Source organism: Neoarius graeffei, chromosome 1, assembly GCF_027579695.1.
Source record: "Neoarius graeffei isolate fNeoGra1 chromosome 1, fNeoGra1.pri, whole genome shotgun sequence".
In the NCBI taxonomy this organism is placed as follows: domain Eukaryota; kingdom Metazoa; phylum Chordata; class Actinopteri; order Siluriformes; family Ariidae; genus Neoarius; species Neoarius graeffei.
In genome coordinates, this window is record NC_083569.1 from 122,380,943 (window position 1) to 122,401,161 (window position 20,219).

Here is a 20,219-nt window from a genome sequence, read left to right on the forward strand (position 1 = left end):
AATAATTTTCCTTACCTCTAACCAGTATATTTTATATATTTTGATGGTTTCATACAACCCCGATTCCAAAAAAGGTGGGACAAAGTACAAATTGTAAATAAAAACAGAATGCAATAATTTACAAATCTCAAAAACTGATATTGTATTCACAATAGAACATAGACAACATATCAAATGTCGAAAGTGAGACATTTTGAAATTTCATGCCAAATATTGGTTCATTTGAAATTTCATGACAGCAACACATCTCAAAAAAGTTGGGACAGGGGCAATAAGACGCTGGAAAAGTCTCATCTCATTATCTCTAGCCGCTTTATCCTGTCCAACAGGGTCACAGGCAAGCTGGAGCCTATCCCAACTGACTACGGGCGAAAGGCGGGGTACACCCTGGACAAGTCGCCAGGTCATCACAGGGCTGACACATAGACACAGACAACCATTCACATTCACACCTACGGTCAATTTAGAGTCACCAGTTAACCTAACCTGCATGTTTTTGGACTGTGGGGGAAACCGGAGCACCCGGAGGAAACCCACGTGGACACGGGGAGAACATGCAAACTCCGCACAGAAAGGCCCTCGCCGGTCACGGGCCTCGAACCCAGACCTTCTTGCTGTGAGGCGACAGTGCTATCCACCACACCACCGCTGGAAAAGTTAAAGGTACAAAAAAGGAACAGCTGGAAGACCAAATTGCAACTCATTAGGTCAACTGGCAATAGGTCATTAACATGACTGGGTATAAAAAGAGCATCTTGGAGTGGCAGTGGCTCTCAGAAGTAAAGATGGGAAGAGGATCACCAATCCCCCTAATTCTGCGCCGACAAATAGTGGAGCAATATCAGAAAGGAGTTTGATAGTGTAAAATTGCAAAGAGTTTGATCATATCATCATCTACAGTGCATAATATCATCAAAAGATTCAGAGAATCTGGAAGAATCTCTGTGCGTAAGGGTCAAGGCTGGAAAACCATACTGGGTGCCCGTGATCTTCGGGCCCTTAGACGGCACTGCATCACATACAGGCATGCTTCTGTATTGGAAATCACAAAATGGGCTCAGGAATATTTCCAGAGAACATTATCTGTGAACACAATTCACCGTGCCATCCGCCGTTGCCAGCTAAAACTCTATAGTTCAAAGAAGAAGCCGTATCTAAACATGATCCAGAAGCGCAGACGTCTTCTCTGGGCCAAGGCTCATTTAAAATGGACTGTGGCAAAGTGGAAAACTGTTCTGTGGTCAGACAAATCAAAATTTGAAGTTCTTTATGGAAATCAGGGACGCCATGTCATTCGGACTAAAGAGGAGAAGGACGACCCAAGTTATTATCAGCGCTCAGTTCAGAAGCCTGCATCTCTGATGGTATGGGGTTGCATTAGTGCGTGTGGCATGGGCAGCTTACACATCTGGAAAGACACAGTCAATGCTAAAAGGTATATCCAGGTTCTAGAGCAACATATGCTCCCATCCAGACGACGTCTCTTTCAGGGAAGACCTTGCATTTTCCGACATGACAATGCCAAACCACATACTGCATCAATTACAGCATCATGGCTGCGTAGAAGAAGGGTCCGGGTACTGAACTGGCCAGCCTGCAGTCCAGATCTTTCACCCATAGAAAACATTTGGCGCATCATAAAACGGAAGATACGACAAAAAAGACCTAAGACAGTTGAGCAACTAGAATCCTACATTAGACAAGAATGGGTTAACATTCCTATCCCTAAACTTGAGCAACTTGTCTCCTCAGTCCCCAGACGTTTACAGACTGTTGTAAAGAGAAAAGGGGATGTCTCACAGTGGGAAACATGGCCTTGTCCCAACTTTTTTGAGATGTGTTGTTGTAATGAAATTTAAAATCACCTAATTTTTCTCTTTAAAATTATACATTTTCTCAGTTTGAACATTTGATATGTCATCTATGTTCTATTATGAATAAAATGTGAGATTTTTAAACTTCCACATCATTGCATTCCGTTTTTATTTACAATTTGTACTTTGTCCCAACTTTTTTTGAATCGGGGTTGTATATTTCATAATGAGATCATTTTTATTTTCTAAATATTTATCAACATATCGCCATTGTGGCACAGGAGCCTGTGATTGGTGGACAGCTGACAAAGGGTGTCTCCCATTGGTTGTAAATCGTGCCATAAAAATCGTAAACACATACGGGACCCGCTGATTGGCTGTTCACATACTGAAGCCAACCGAAGATGTCTGGCATCTGTTACTGTTGTCCAAAAAAAGCTACAGCCTAAAAAAGCTCTGCTACCAGATTATTTGGACAGTCTTAGTCAGAAAGAAGTGAAGGATAGGTATACATGGAAATTCGAGTTTATTAGTGGTTCTGATCCGTACAAAATTCCTCGCAATGACTGGAGTGATGGTGCAGATTTGTGGCCTAGCATTAGCATTAGCTACATGTTGGAATAGATCGTCTTTTTCCCGAAGAGTCCCGACATGACAGTTAAAGACTACAAAAGCAAGAAAACCTTCTTTGTGTAAAGACTTTTTTCCCCAAGATGAGCTTTTGGGAACAGAATGTTGCGAAAGCCAAAGCATTTACTCTCAAAGGGCTCTGACCTAAACTGTGGGCTAGATCTTATCCCCACCCCTCCATGTCTCAACAACCCCAAGGACATGTAGTTACACAGCTATCTGCACTCTGTCATTTATACAGTGATGCTTATTATTGTTAAAACTATATCTGAAGTGTTATTATTGGTAAAATAAAATATCTTGCACTAGACTTTCAAACAATATTGTAAGATTTTGTTTTAATCTACAAAATTATTTTTATCTAATAGTGGATGGTAAAATAATTATAAACACTAACAATCAGCACATTCCAGTTATAGCTGTAGTCATACAGTAACTATAATCACCCTTGTAATAATAATTTCAATCAACGGTCAATGTTCAGTTCCCTTTTCATTTATTCTCGATTCAAAGACACAACTGAGTCACACAGGTTGATCAGTGTGTAATGGACCATAACAGTTTTATCCAAAATAGTTTTTCCTGCTTGAGTCAATTTATTTCCATTTCACATGCATGCAGCTGTTGTAAAGTAGTGTGTTTGTGTAGAACTTCCTTGAACCGTAGGTTCATTTCTGCACTCTAGTTCCATGGTGACATTTTGCACAGGACTGTGTTCCTCTGATAACAGAAACAAAGCTCCAGTATTATTATTATTATTATTATTATTATTATTATACTCATTTGAAACTCTCCACAGCTTAATATACTCTAAATTATTAATTCCCCTGCTACTAGAACTTCTTTCTTTCTGAATTTGTCTGCATATATTGGTGTTATGGTTTTGTGGACTTATCATAATTATGCTTCTTCACTTATTTAAAAAAAATCAACTGCATTCTGTTCTCTCCAAAATAAAATAAAGCTCTGGGCAAGTGGAATTGTTTTTTGGGCAAGTATGTTTTGGGTGCTGCTTGCCCATTGGGCAAGTAAGGCTGGGAGATTTTTCAAGGACTGCAGCTTTCATGTGTCTTGGCATGTTCACCACCAGTCTTTCACATTGCTCTTGGGTGACTTTATGCTACTCCTAGTCTAAAAATTCAATAAGCTCAGCTTTGTTTGGTTGCTTGTGACTATCCATCTTCCTTTTGATCACATTCCAGAAGTTTTCAATTGGGTTTAGGTTTGGAGAGTACGCTGGCCATGACAGGGTCTTGATCTTGTGGTCCTTCATCCACACCTTGATTGACCTGGCTGTGTGGCATGGAACATTGCCTGCTGGGAAACCCAATCCTCAGAGTTAGGGAACATTTGTCAGAGCAAAAGGATGCAAGTTTTCTTCCAGGATAACCTTGTACATGGCTTGATTTAATGTGTCCTTCACAAACAAAAATCCTCCTCATTCCAGCCTTGCTGAAGCACCCCCAGATTATCACCAATCCTCCACCAAATTTTACAATGGGTGTGAGACACTGTGGCTTGTAGGCCTCTCAAGCTCTCCGTCTAACCATGAGATGAACAGGTGATGGAAAAAAATGAAAATTAGACTCCTCAGAGAAGATGATCTTACTCCAGTCTTCTATGGTCCAATCCTTATGGGCTTTTGCAAACCTCAGCTTGGCTCTTATTTGCTTCTTGCTGATGAAGGGCTTTTTTTCTGGCTTTGCACAACTTCAACCCTGCCTGAAGAACCCTGTTTCAAGCCGTCCTTGCCATGCACATGACCCTAGCTGCCATTTTCCATTTGCTATGTAGGTCACTTGATGTCATCCTTCAGTTGTTGAGTGACATTTGAAGGAGTTGACAATCATCCCAGTCAGTGGAGAGTTGTTTTCACCCTCTGCCAGTCTGTAATGTTGTCCCTACTATCTGTTGCTTGACCTTGTCCTTATGAACTGCTGTCTTTGACATTTTGGGGATAGAAGCAACCTGGTGCTCACTGTATCCCTCTGCCATAAAGCCAGAATTGGACCCTTCTTTTTTCTCACTCAGAGCTTTTCTTTTTTTACTCTTTTGGCATGATGAATAGGTATTTTTGTATTCCAGTTAAATTTAAGGTACTCCTAACACTGTTTTTGCCATCCAAACTGGTCCTATTGCAAGAGGATAGTGATGACCACAGCAGTGGTTTTTGTACTTTTCCCTGTTAAATAAAATCTGATTCAGGTGATCACCTAATCAATTCCTCATTAAGTAAAATGAGGTGCACTTGTTTGGAATTCCAGCACAGACATTGGACCGAAATGACTGCCATACATAGGAATGCTGATTTTAACCTCCTAGGGCTTAGCGGTCACATGCGTGGACAGCACTTTATGGAAATTTGGAACAAGAATCCACATATGTGGACATACTTTTTCTCTAAAAGTACATCTTATCAAAAGATGATGCTTAGTTTTTATTCTAATCAGGTTCTAATAAGCCCAAATAGCAAAGAGAAATAAAAAAATGCATGTAAAAAAACAGCTTGGGCCTTAGAAGGTTAAACATCTCATCTCTAGCCGCTTTATCCTGTTCTACAGGGTTGCAGGCAAGCTGTAGCCTATCCCAGCTGACTACCGGCGAAAGGTGGGGTATACCCTGCACAAGTCGCCAGGTCATCACAGGGCTGACACATATGCCGCTTTTCCACTACCAACGCGGCTGAGTTGGGCTGAGCCGTGCCGTGCTGAGTTGGGCTGAGTCGAACTGAGTGGGGCTGTTGGAGTTGCATTTCGACTACAACCGCGCTGAACCGTGCTGGCTGGAAGTGGGTGGACACATTGGGTGGAGTTAGCGAAAGTGGGTGGACGTCACGTGATGTCGTTAGGCGGCGCAAACAGTGACATCAGTGGCCTTTTAAGCGGTAGTCTCACGACCCGGATAGTAAACAATAAACATGGAGGACATGGAGTCGTTAGTGTTGCTGGTCTTGGTGCTGTGGCTTGTTGTCACCGACAACGCCAACAGATACTGGCAAGAGTGTATAGATGAGGCGAGGCGCATAAGGCTTCAGAAATTCTCGTAATTCGTAATTCTTCTTCTTCCGGGTTTACGGTGTTTACAGATCCCAGCGTGCTCGCAGGGCATGTGTGGGCATGTGAGGACACTCCTCCTCACCAATCAGTGCACAGGGGAGTGTCTCCTCACGCCCCTAGCCCCACTCGGCTCGGTTTGGCTCGCTTCAGCCCCACTCCAAAACGGTGCGAGTTTTGGGTGCTGAGTAGGGCTGAAGTGAGCTGAGTCGTGCTGCTGTGAGGTAGTCGAAACGCGAGCCGTGTTGGGCTGAAGTGAGCTGAAGTGAGCTGAAAAAGGGTAGTGGAAAAGGGCCAATAGACACAGACAACCATTCACACTCACATTCACACCTACGGTCAACTTATGGCCCTTTTCCACTACCCTTTTTCAGCTCACTTCAGCTCGCTTCAGCTCACTTCAGCCCGACACGGCTCGCGTTTCGACTACCAAAAACCAGCACGACTCAGCTCATTTCAGCCCTGCTTAGCCCCTAAAACTCGCACCGTTTTGGAGTGGGGCTGAAGCGAGCCAAGCCGTGCCGAGTGAGGCTGGGGGCGTGAGCAGACACTCCCCTGTGCACTGATTGGTGAGGAGGAGTGTCCTCACATGCCCACACACGCCCCGCGAGCGCGCTGGGATCTGTAAACACCGCAAACCCAGAAGGAGAATAATTACGAATTACGAGAATTTCTGAAGCCTTATGCGCCTCGCCTCATCTATACGCTCTTGCCAGTATCTGTCCGCGTTGTCGGTGACAACAAGCCACAGCACCAAGACCAGCAACACTAACGACTCCATGTCCTCCATGTTTATTGTTTACTATCCGGGTCGTGAGACTACCGCTTAAAAGCTCACTGATGTCACTGTTTGCGCTGCTTAACGACATCACCTGACGTCCACCCACTTTCGCTAACTCCACCCAATGTGTCCACCCACTTCCAGCCAGCACGGTTCAGCGCGGTTGTAGTCGAAATGCAACTCCAACAGCCCCGCTCAGCTCGACTCAGCACGGCACGGCTCAGCCTGACTCAGCCACGTTTGTAGTGGAAAAGCGGCATTTGAGTCACCAGTTAACCTAACCTGCATGTCTTTGGACTGTGGGGGAACCCGGAGGAAACCCACGCGGACACGGGGAGAACATGCAAACTCCGCACAGAAAGGCCCTCGCCGGCCACGGGGCTCGAACCCAGACCTTCTTGCTGTGAGGCGACAGCGCTAACCACTACACCACTGTGCCGCCGATTTAAATTTTATTTTTTTTTATTTGAAGTAGTCGCTTAATTTTTCCCAGAGCTGTGTTTGTGTTTGTAAACTTTACATAGGTGACCTTTTACAATGAATCACTTTTCCATATTAAATTGTCTAAAATACCTTTATTTTTAAAAGATGTTTGAAGATGTTGCTAGAGAGTCATAAGGACTTTTATTTGGAAATCATGTTGGTGGCACAGATGCTCTGTACATCCTTACCCTTTGTTTCCAGTAATAAAGGGATATTGCAGAACCGAAACCCATTTTTTTATGGGTACTTGGCATGTTGGATTCTGTTCTAATTTGGAACCGAGGTTCTGTTCCGAACCTGATGTGCCTCTGGTCCTCGTTTTTATAAATGGCTAAAGCAGACTCCAAAAGAGACTAGATGGCTAGAATCATGGCTAGGTGCAGAACGCAATTAAACATACATGCGTAATAACAAACACCTAAACATTATGGTGCCTTGAAATGGGACATTTAATAATAAAAGAAAAAAAAACTATGCCTTTGTTATTGAGGGTACTCGATTGTGTGAGCAATCAGCTGTTTTTCATTTGCAAATTAGCTGGGCTTTTAGTGTGGTTTTGAGTGACTATATTAGCTTGAGCTTACTGTTGGATATCAGTTGAGTGCATTCATTGTTGGCGACTGGAGCTTTGGATAACTTATTGAGCAGGCTGTTTTCTGTGTTTTGCCAATAGTTTTTTTGTGATTGGAATACTGTTTTTTTTCCTGCTGCTTGTGCCTGTTGAATACTCTGCTTATCTGCTGCTTGTTAGGTGCATGCTGCTCCTTATGTTTACATCTGGTTTGCTACTAGATGGGATTCGCCCATCAGTTTCGATTGCGTGAGCAATCATCGGTTTCTCATTTGCTAATTAGCTGGGCTTTTAGTGTGGTTTCAAAATCTCCTTCCTAAAATGTTTCCCCATCTCCTACATCTCCCATAACCTGCTCATCCTGTATCTTGACACCATTCCTATTTGTTTTCTCACCCACAAGAGGCACTTCTATCGTTATAGCCCCCCACGAGGACGATGCCTCTCCAACCTCATCTACCCTTCAGCTACCTCTACTGACACCTTCTGGATCACTCCTGGACTATGGAACTGCCGGTCAGCCACACGGAAGGCTGATTTCATCTCTGTCATGATAAGACCCAACCTTTTCTCTCTTTTCCTCTTTCTGACACACAGATCTCCACTTGCATCTCTGCTTGCCTGCATGACCTCTCGAGCTGGATGGACAGCCATCACCTGAAGCTCAACCCAGGCAAGACGGAGGTAATCAACATTTCTGCTCCATCCTCTCCACCCTTGGACATAGTCATCTCCCTGGGGGACAGCTCTAGGTCTCTCACCCAGTGCGAAGAACCTAGGGGTCATATTCGACGACAAACTCTCCTGTTCCGTGAACATCGCTGCAGCGACCCAAACGTGTAGATTCCTCCTCTACAACATCTGAAGGATCCACCCTATCCACCAAAGATACCACCTACTCTACTCAACTCCTGGTCCAAGCATTGATCCTCTCCCACTTGGACACCTGCAACTCCCTCCTTGCTGGCCTTTCAGCTTTTGCCATCAGACCCCTGCAGCTCATCCAGAATGCTGCAGCTCGCCTGGTCTACAACCTCCCTCATTCTTCCCATGTCGCCCCTCTGCTTGCCGACCTGCACTGGCCACCTATCGCAGCTCGCATCAGATTTAAGACATTGGTGCTAGCTTACCAGGCTGCCAAGGGGTTAGGGCTAGACCTGTTGCAATATTCAATATCCCGACTTATCGTACGGTAAATGAAAATGAATTCTGTAATTTTTTTTTTTACCACGATTTTGGCATTTACGCGCTGTACATCTACAAAGGGAAGTCGCCAGAGTATTAGCTTGACCCATTGACTAAATAAAACACCGCACTGTTTTCTGTTGTCTCATGTGGCTCTCTGTCAGAGGCAGGGCCTCCCAGCATGCAACAGTTATCCAGCCAGAGTAGCCACTGAATGGGGAAAAGACACCACGACGTTGCTCCATTGTACAGGCCATAGGCGTAGAATTGGGTATGGACATGTCCCTACCAATATCAACGACGGTTGATATGTCCATACTGATATTTCTGATAGGAAAAAAAATCGCGCTCCATGTGCGGTACACAAATGGTTACTGTAGGTTTCCACTGGGTGAAACCATGCAAAATTCGCTCATGAATATTCGCTCTGGGGGCGTGGTCGCGAAAACAGCAAGCAAGATCGACGACCATGTCAATTAGCAAGTGCAGTTGCTAATTGACATGGCAAGCTAGCAAACTGCCCTTGAGGAATGTAACGTGAGATTAGCTTGTAAAATTAATCAGTTAACAACATTCGGTATTCGGTGTGTAAAAATGATACAACATACGAATGTGACTTTTTCTAAATTTGTTTGGCATGTAAATAACAATCCGACTTGATACTGACAACAACTGGTGTTCATTAAGGTCAAAAAGACATTATTAAATCATATCAAATTGTGCTAATGCTGGCCAATATTGCACCTGGTCTTGCTTGTGAAGTGCCTGCAAACTTTAGCAGCCTGCTGACTCTTAATTTGAAGTGCTTCAGTTAAGACCTACAGAGCCCTGACCAAGTTCAAGTAACATGACATGTAAACAACAACCCGATGGTAATCTGGACATTGTTCGTGGCCCAGACACCTTTTAATCAAATAAAACATTTTCACATAATAAGCATAACAGCCTCTGCCTTCTTGATCAGAAATTTTTGGTCCCGCCTCTCTTTTGAAAATGTCACATACCGAGTACACACACATGCTGAACTGATTGGCTTGCGAGGGGGTTCATTTGAAAGCGGTAGGCTAAAAACTTTTCTCTGTAGAACCCTGTCCCTCCCTCCTCTCTCCCCTCTGCGCTCAAGAAAACAACAGAAGGGCAATAATATAACAACCAATCAGAATTCAGATACATTCTGTTGCCAAGTAAAATTGTAACCTTTCAACGTGTCAAAGTTCTAGAGCCCTCATCCTGTTTTACCGTTAGATCAATCACATATCAGCTTAAACTAGCATTCTAAAACTAGTTAGAGATCACACAGAAGAGAGCCGACTCCCCCTGCCAGCCTCATGGAACGAAGTGTTTAAGGCTCTGTATGTGTTTTACTTTCATTTATGAGGGAAAGGAACATGCACCCTCCCGACAGTCAATGCGTTATTCGCTTGTAAAACACATTTGCAAATTGGTAGAATTTGTTAATCATCACATGCAAGATTTGCAGTTAATCAAACGGATTTCATATTATTATTCATGATTTACTACAGTTCTGAACATCAAATTTTAAAAGTCTGGCCTTTGGAGAGATGATGGAGACTCTTTTGGTGGAACACAACGGAGCAAAATATTGTGACCCTCTAATGTTGACCTGAAGTTGGCACCACTGGGGGTTATATATATCATCCAACAAAATTTATCATCGTGACTGGCCTAGTTAGGGCCAGCATACCTCCAGCGTCTGATCGGCCCCTACACACCAGCCAGATCCGTACGCTCCACTACTATTGGTCACCTGGCCCTTCCTCCTCTCCGCTCAAGACTGCCATCTGTCCTGGCTCCTTGTTGGTGGAATGACCTTCCCACTGAGGTCAGAACTGCTGACTCCCTGCCTAGCTTCAAGAGCAAACTGAAGACTTGCCTCCTTCAGGCTGCACCTCTCCCCTTCTTTCCTGCCCACTGTGTAACTGTGTATCGATCTAGACCAACCCAGGCTGTGTACGGCCTAGCCTGAAGTTAACTGTTTTGAGCTCTCTATTTAGTTGTACTTTATATGGTTGGTTTGTTTTCTTGGCTGTTTGAGTATTGATATTTCAACAGCAGGTTATACTAGATATTACTGTCACTTGTTCAGTTGACACTAGAACTTTTTTTTGTCTATAAGTTCAGATTCCCTGACTTTTGCACTCGTTGTACATCGCTCTGGATAAGAGCATCCGCTAAATGGCATGGCATGTCATGTAATGTGCTGTATATTGCACAAGCCTGGCACACAGCATAGCCTCTGTACCAGATAAAAATAGCTTGCTCATTTTTTCATCTAATACTGAAAAACAGTTTGAAAATTGACTCATCCCTTATCAATTCCTTGTGTGGCATTGGGACAATACTGTTTTATTTTGTTTATAAACTGAGTTATATATATATATTTTTTCCTCCCCAGAGAAACACAAAAACATGATGCCCACAACAGACTCCAGTAGCCATCAAGAGACTTCCAGTACACCTGATGGCAACAGCAGTTCAACACGAATGAAGAAAGATCTTCACACTTGCTCAGACTGTCGAAAGAGTTTTGCCTCCCCAAGTAAACTCCAAATCCACCAGCGCACTCACACAGGAGAGAAGCCGTATTACTGCTCACTGTGTGGCAAGAGGTTTAATTGTAAGACGACTCTCCGAAGACACCACCGCATTCACACAGGAGAGAAGCCATTTCAGTGCTCACATTGTGAGAAGAGTTTTACTCGACTGAGTGTTTTACGTGAACACCAACGAATTCACACAGGAGACAAACCATTTGTGTGCTCACACTGTGGGAGAAGTTTTACTCAGCGTGGTCATCTCAACTCACATCAACGGCTTCATACGGGAGAGAAGCCGTATCACTGCTCACAATGTGGGGAGAGTTTTAAACACAAGACAACTCTCCAGGAACACCAGACTCTTCACTCAGGAGAGAAGCTCTATTACTGCTCACAGTGTGGGAAGAGTTTTAATAGAGTCAGTCAGTTTCACATACACCAGCACATTCATACAGGACAGAAGCCGTACCAATGCTCTCAGTGTGGAAAGAGTTTTGCTCGACCAACTACTCTCCAAAACCACCACCGTGTTCACACAGGACAGAAGCCCTATCATTGTTTGCAGTGTGGAAAGAACTTTGGTCAATCAAATGCTCTCCGAAGACACCAGCGCATTCACACAGGAGAGAAGCCATATCACTGCTCAGATTGTGGCAAGAGTTTTAATCAAAGAAGTCATCTCCGTACACACCAGCGCCTTCACAAACTTACCGTGCGAGAAAACCTTTGCAATCCAGAGTCTTCTCAAAACACACCACATCCATAGAGGACAGAAGCTGTATCCCTGCTCCCAATGTGGATCAAGCTTGGCTCACATTAGTACTTTGCCAACAAATTCACACAAATGATGAGTGGGGGGAGAAAATGCATGCAATTAGTTTTGAGGACACTGAGGTCATGTCCTCTGGTTTTTGGGTTTGTTTGTTTTTGTCTATCAGGAAAAATTACTTGTAAATAGTGTTGTAAGCTTAAGCCTTCATGTTTCATCCAGAATTAAGCTAATTCATTTGGTGCATAAACAGTGTATTTTGTGAGTTGGGTATGTATTTGTTTTAAAATGTAGTTTTTGATATGTTTGTAACCTGCTAAATTGAGTGTTCTCACATTTCTTGAACTCCAATGACCATAATTCATCCTCACATGACACTTCTGGAACACCTCATACAGCTATAACTTTTGGACAGCAAGTGAGTGACATGAGATTGCTTCAGATGGAGAGACAGGCAATGGTGAAATTGACATTAGGAGGCTGCTATGCAACTACACCAGAGGAAAATTTCAAGTACTTTTTCTTCTTTTGGCTACTCCAATTAGGGGTCACCACAGCAGATCGTCATGATCTGCGTGTTTGATTTGACATAGGTTTCTACACCGGATGACCTTCCTGACACAATGCTCCACAATCTAGCTGGTGACTAGGTATTTTTACCTAATCTGCAGGTTTTTGAACTGTGTGGGAAACCGGAGCACCTGGAGGAAACCCATGCGCAAACCACACCGAAAGGCCCCCGTCGTCTGTGAGGTTTGAACCCGGAACCCTCTTGCTGTGAGGTGACGGTGCTAACCATTGCACCACTGTGCTGCCCCTTCACAAGTAAAGTTAATGAAAAAAAGTATGAAAAAAAACCCCTAAGGGCCGACGTATGCGTCCAGCTGCTACTTTGCACAGTGCCGCCATGGATGTGCACATGGCCTCTCAGTACACAAGCTGAACACATGCACACAATGACTTAATTGTAATATCCTGCGTGGTTTGAAAGAAGATAAAAACAAGAACACACAAAGCCTGTCTGGCAGTTTGCAACATGGCAACCTCGAGAGAAGAGCTTCTTCTTGTTTAATGCTGATGTTGAAAGAAGACTGAGACAAGAAGAAGAAAATCATTCTAAAAATGTTTCAAAACATTCTTTTCTGCATTTCACACCTCGACTACCCAGTCAGCATCTTTGGCTACTCCCATCTACTGGATCTGCATGTTACTGCAGATTCAGTTTTGCCTAAATGGCATCAATGTGGACACAAAATTTGGGTGCTGCATACAGTCTATATGGACTATGCACATGATGAAATTTTGCGTCACCTGAACCATGTCCACAGAAGCATACTTTAGCCTTAACTTGTTAATATCCCATGTTTAGTTATTGCTCATCTTCTGAAAATGTTTCTGTGAAGAGAAATGGGCTGGTTATAACTTTGGAATGTCTCATGCTAGCTACCTGTTAGGGTTATCCATGAATTCTTGTCACAATCTCTGTTGACTTGTCTAGTCTCAATTCCAAAAAAAAGTTGGGACATTGGAAAATGCTCATTCAAAAAAGTGATTTGTAAATATTATTCACCCTGTACTATACTGAAAACACTACACTGCATTTATTTGATGTTTTTTTTTGTCCTGAACTTAATTTTGTTGTATTTAAAAAAATATATATACCGCTATTTCAAATCTGATGACAGCAACATGCTCTGAAAATGTTGAGACAGTTGAGTGTTTACCACTGTGTAACATCATTTCTTTGAATGGTATATATTAAATTATTTCCCTCTTATCTCAGCTTGATGACTTGAAAATGACTTGCTTTTCTCCCATAGACTGCTGTCTAGTCTTTATGTTGGTTTATCATTTTTAACAACGAATGCAGTCTTCACCGGTGAACCCCAGAGCTCAAACCATGAATAGTCCTTCAGTTAGTGATGGTCCATCCAACACTGCTGCCCCGCTGCATAGGTCAAGCACTTCTGGCGTCGCCCCATATCAAAGCGTGTACCACTTTTAGGAGTACCATGTGACTGGGACAGTTGGAGTGTATATAAGGGGACGAAGCTTCAACTGACTTCACGCCTCAGGGCCAAGAAACTAGTGTGAGATTTACGTTTGTTGTGTTAAGAAATTGAACTTATAAGGAAAAGAAAAAGTTCCCTTATTTGTGAATATTTTGAAATTACATTGTCTAGTATGGTAAGGAAGAATTATGTCAGGCACACCAGATTCCCATACTTTATTCCCATTATATTATCATCGAAATATTTATTTTATACCTCAATATTCAACATGTCATTCATTCATATTTTTGGTTAAAATGAAACTTGACCAAACATACAACCTTATTTTAGCACTTTAGTCAAAAAACACATTCATTAATTTGACAATGCATTATGTATGTCTTTTATCCATATACTGTATTAGATAGAATAATATTCAATTACTTCTATAATCCACTAGATGTCGCTGTTACATGACACAGCAACATGCCGACAGAGAGGGGAATGTATCATGTGCTTCACAAGGCTCCATGTGCCCATCACTACCTTCAGAGCTATTAATTGTTTAAACAGTCCAACAGGGCGCACCTGGGCAACAAGAATCGCGTGTTCCAGTATTTTTGAAAAATTGAAAAGTGTGGATTTGAACACAAGGGGCCATGTTCTAAATACCAGGAAATAAAAGCTGGAATCTTTCAGCTCATTAATCTTTTGATATCAAACCCAAATGTATGTGTGTGTATAAAACAAGAGTTGGTCTTGCCGTTCCAGTACTTTTGGAAGGCACTGTATACTGTAACAAGATTTCCTCACCTGTTTAATGTCACCTTGTTGCATTTTAATTTGCCATGCCATTATCTTGCTCTCTTGCATATACTAGTGCATCTCAAAAAAATTAGAATATTGTGAAAAAAGTTCAATATTTTCCATCAGTTATTTAAGAAAGTGAAAATGTTATATATTATAGACTCATTACACATAAACTAAAATGTTTCAAGCATTTTTCTATTTTAATTTTAATCAGTATGGCATACAGTACAAAAACAAAAAAAAATCTCAGAATATTAGAATATTTCATTTCAAGTTTGAGTAAAACAGTATGAACACAGTGTATCTCTCGGTCTAGTTCAGTACACACAACCACAATCATGGGGAAGCCTGCTGACTTGACTGTTGTCCAGAAGATGATCACTGATGCCCTCCAGAAGGAGGGTAAGCCACAAAAAGTCATTGCTGAAAAGGGTGGCTGGGAAAGGTGCACAAGCAACAGGGATGGCCGCAGTCTTGAGAGGATTGTCAGAAAAAGTTGATTCAAGAACTTGGGAGAGCTTCACAAGGAGTGGACTGAGGCTGGTGTCAGTGTATCAAGACCCATCACGAACAGACATTTCAAGAAAGGGGATACGACTTTCGCATTCCTAATATCAAGCTACTCCTGAGCCAGAGGCAATGTCAGAAGTGTCTTATCTGGGCTAAGGAGAGAAAGAAATGGACTGTTGCTCAGTGGTCCAAAGTCCTCTTTTCAGATGAAAGTACATTTTGCATTTAATTTGGAAATCATTGTTCTAGAGTTCTGGAGGAATCAAATCAAAATCAAATCAAGTTTATTTGTACAGCGCTTTTAACAATAAACATTGTCGCAAAGCAGCTTTACAGAATTTGAACGACTTAAAACATGAGCTAATTTTATCCCTAATCTATCCCCAATGAGCAAGCCTGTGGCGACGGCGGCAAGGAAAAACTCCCTCAGACGACATGAGGAAGAAACCTCGAGAGGAACCAGACTCAAAAGGGAACCCATCCTCATTTGGGCAACAACAGACAGCCTGACTATAATATTAACAGTTTTAACAGGTATAACCCTCAACTGTCCTCATGGGGCCGTCCTTCACAGGAGTGGGGCGATAAAACTCCGACCAGACACGGCACCAGGATGGATCAAGCAGGTCCGAGGGGCAGAAGAGGCCAGCATCTCAATCCCAGGATCAACATGTAACTCAGAGGGACAGATGGGGGGGGGGAAGAGAGAGAGAGAAAGAAAACACGTTGTTAGGTATGCCCTAAAAATGACAAGTATTAAATCTGTGTGGTAGGCTCGCAGAGACGAGAGTCTTTACATCAGGCATAACACACGATGGCATGTTAATATGGTAAAAAATATATCATGACCTGCTCTGGCTGGATGCTTGATTGGGTGATGGGAGCACACTCCTCAGCAATGATGAGGAAGAGTGGAGAGGCACAGAATCCAAAGTGTTTGAAGCCCAGTGTGAAGTTTCCACAGTCTGTGATGATTTGGGGTGCCATGTCATCTGCTGGTGTTGGTCCACTGTATTTTATCAAGTCCAAAGTCAACACAGCCATCTAACAGGAGATTTTAGAGCACTTCATGCTTCCATCTGCTGACGAGCTTTTTGGAGTTGCTGATTTCCTTTTCCAGCAGGACTTAGCACCTACCCACAGTGCCAAAACTACTACCAAATGGTTTGCTGACCATGATATTACTGTGTTTGATTGGCCAGCCAACTTGCCTGACCTGAACCCCATAGAGAATCTATGGGGTATTGTCAAGAGGAAGATGAGAAACACCCGACCCAAAAATACAGATACGCTGAAGGCCACTATCAAAGCAACCTGGGCTTCAATAACACCTCAGCAGTGCCACAGACTGATCACCTCCATGCCACACCGCATTGATACAGTAATTCATGGTAAAGGAGCCCCAACCAAGTATTGAGTGTATAAATGAATATACTTTTCAGAAGTTGGACATTTCTGTATTGTAAATCCTTTTTTTGATTGATCTTAGGGAATATTCTAATAATTTGAGATACTGGATTTCTGATTTTCATGAGCTATACAGAGACTCAGATTGTTTTGCAGGTCAAGGGGCCCACAGGGCCCCTCCTGGGAAAAAACAGGGGCCCATTTCTACAATGGGGGGCCCAGTGATTTTCCTTCAGTTGAAGTGAACCTAGTGAGCGAAGTGAGCCCAATGAACAGCTGGGGCAGCCCAGGGGCTGTTTTTTTCTTCTCAATTCTGTTTTTTTTGGGGGGTATTAGAAGCCATATGAAGCAATGTAGATGACAAAAATCAATGCTTCAACCAAATATATTGAGATATTGTTTAATCAGTGGCAATATTTTGGAATTCAACCACAGGCCACTATATAGAGTAGAGTGGGGGGAAAAGCCCCCCTTAAAGGAACAGTCCACCGTACTTCCATAATGAAATATGCTCTTATCTGAATTGAGACGAGCTGCTCCGTACCTCTCCGAGCTTTGCGCGACCTCCCAGTCAGTCAGACACGCTGTCACTCCTGTTAGCAATGTAGCTAGGCTCAGCATGGCCAATGGTATTTTTTGGGGCTGTAGTTAGATGCGACCAAACTCTTCCGCGTTTTTCCTGTTTACGTAGGTTTATATGACCAGTGATATGAAACAAGTTCAGTTACACAAATTGAAACGTAGCGATTTTCTATGCTATGGAAAGTCCGCACTATAATGACAGGCGTACTAACACCTTCTGCGCGGTTCGACAGCGCATTGATACTGAGCTCCGTATCAATGCGCTGTTGAAGCGCGCAGAAGGTGTTAGTACGCCTGTCATTATAGTGCGGACTTTCCATAGCATAGAAAATCACTACGTTTCAATTTTTTTAACTGAACTTGTTTCATGTCACTGGTCATATAAACCTATGTAAACAGGAAAAACGCGGAAGAGTTTGGTCGCATCTAACTACAGCCCCAAAAAATACCATTGGCCATGCTGAGCCTAGCTACATTGCTAACAGGAGTGACAGCGTGTCTGACTGACTGGGAGGTTGCGCAAAGCTCGGAGAGGTACAGAGCAGCTCATCTCAATTCAGATAAGAGCATATTTCATTATGGAAGTACAGTGGACTGTTTCTTAAAGGAAAATTCAGTTTTTCTTCAAGTTGAAATGAACCATGTGTTTAGTTTTAATCATAGTTTTTGACAACAGTGACATGAACAATAATGCCACCTAAAGTTTGCCTAAAGTTAATACTTAATTTTTTTGTTTTAACAAAAACAAACATTGTGCCAAGGGGGCCTTTTACCACCCCAGTGGGGTAAAAGGCCCCCTGAGGTGGGGCAATAGGCCCCCTCACTCAAAAAAAGCTGTTTGGATAGCAAAAGTGTTTACTTAAGCCTATACTGTGAAAGAAACAAGAAAATATAACTGAATTAATGAATAGATGCATTATTTTATTATATTTCGCATTTTAATTTCAATTTTTTTTATTTCAATTATTTTCAATATTAAGTTCAAATTACTTGCTTTACTCAACCAGGTAAGCAAGATGTTATTAAAAACTATGTATCTGCTATTCAGAAATGTATGAAATACAGTAATTATGATAAAAGGAAACGATGCCCCCTGGGGGCCATTTACCCCGCCATTAAGGGGGCGTTTTACCCCACAGACTACACTTTTACAAAAAAGGGTCTTACTTTCAAAATGTGATTCAACTTTTTATACCTAATGTATTTTTTTTAACGTACTGACTTGTCTACTCATACCACATACACAGCTGTGATATCTGACGAAATAGCAGCTATCTAAATACAGTTTTACTGATATCTGAAAATTATATCACTTACCATGAAATTTGATTTCTCTCTGCTGCGTTGCTGATATGCGATCCACAGTGGATATTTGTATATCCCCATTGTCAAGCCAGTCCATAGCAACAATAGAAATGTAACTTTGCGCCATCTGGTGGTTATTTTGGGTAAAACAGGCCTGGGGCGTATTACCCCACTCTACTCTACCACATCTATATTATCTCCTCCTTGTAAATTATAGCACAAGAATGGGTTTGTTTTTTTGCATGCTGTGACAGTCTAATTCTGCTTGTCTCTAATCATCTCTACTTCTAATTTCATTAATTTATTTTATTAACTTGTTTTCAGTTTGGTGTAGGTCTATAGTAGTAGTAGTCACCAGTGGTAGTACTGGTTGCTGTTGTAGTAGTTGATATTGCAGTAGTAGTTGCTGTAAATCTAATATGACTAATTACCTTGGGTATCAGGGGTATCAGTTTTTTCACGTGAATGTACTCTCTTTCTGCCGAAGAATGACAAAATAGATGTATTTTTCTTTTTTTTTCTTATCCATGTTTTCTTGTCTCTTTCGAATACATAGACCGTAAGACGCCACCTAGCGAAAGACTTGGATCAGGTTTTACTCGCTTGGGACGATACAAACGGGGCGGCGTAAATACACGAACGGGTCCAACGTATATTCAACATAGCGGCGGTCAAAACAAATTCATCCGATGCTGAAATCTGTTGAATATCCAGATAATTATGTTGGAAGTTGCATATTTGTGCAAGATTTTCGATATTGAGACCATGAAGTCAAGTAATACCAGTCCCCCCAGGATTCCGCGGGCATTTTTTGTGATTGCTGCGGGCTAAAATGTCTGATGTTGCGGGGGGGTTTCCAAAAAATTGCGATGAAAGTTGCTGTGTTTTTTAGGTTTTTGTTGCGATTACATTACGGGAGGAAGTGAAAGTTGCGAGAAATTGTTGCGATTTTCTCTTTTTGTGATTAAAATTGAGTGATGTGTTAAATATTAAGTTATTACTGAAAAACTATTTATTAAAAAAGACACTGAGAAATGGTCCTATAAACAACTTTACCAATATAAAAGATGACCAGGACTACAAAAATGCAGAAAAATAGGCTTTACTTATCCAAATGCACCTGTTGGTTCAAAAGTTAAAGTGCAGAGAACCTCACAGCACAACATGAAGTTACCTTAAAATATAATATAAATGCCTCAGCTTTCATGTAAGAAAAAAACTATTAATACTATTACTGTGTGCAGGCAGTCTCTCCTGAAGACTAAATTAAACAATAATTATAAACTAATAAAATAAATGGCTCAGGCTTCATAGAAGAAAAAAACAATTTGAACAGAATCTCACAGTATGATGCTGAAGCTGCCTAAACAATGGAAAATAAAATACCATTTTGGCAAAAATGTTGGCATCCATTAATTTCTTGTATTAAGAAAAAAAATAATGTAAAGTGCACACAGTCCTTCACTGTAAACATCACACACTTTCAGTAACAGAATTTAAGCCTATATAAACACTGACTCGCACATGCTGCTTCTCTTGACCGTATACATGGAAGTAAGCAGTGTTGCCAGATACTGCTGACGTTTCCCAGCCCAAAATATGTTCAAAACCTGCCAAAATGCACTTGAAACCCCCCAACTGGGCGGGAAACTGCGTAATCTGGCAACACTGGAAGTAAGGCGGAAGGTAGTTTGTTGACGTCACCTCAAGACGATGCCAACGATTGGTCAAATTTCCGGGAAAGTTTCGGTGATTGGATATAATTGCAAC

General features: G+C 42.1%; 1 protein-coding gene across 2 annotated transcripts in view; it reads left to right on the top strand.

The window, feature by feature from the left end:
- LOC132883048 (zinc finger protein 239-like) overlaps positions 1-13,621 on the top strand; it is a 43,329-nt gene extending 29,708 nt beyond the window's left edge. The window contains exons 2-3 of one of the 2 annotated variants that reach the window (XM_060916197.1): positions 7,930-8,016; positions 10,934-13,621. In XM_060916197.1, the coding sequence (XP_060772180.1) occupies positions 10,948-11,841 (894 nt within the window). In that variant the 5' untranslated portion in view covers positions 7,930-8,016; positions 10,934-10,947 and the 3' untranslated portion in view covers positions 11,842-13,621. The remainder of the gene's footprint in view (positions 1-7,929; positions 8,017-10,933) is intronic. The other variant, XM_060916188.1, reaches the window with a different exon arrangement.
- Positions 13,622-20,219: the final 6,598 nt, after the last annotated feature.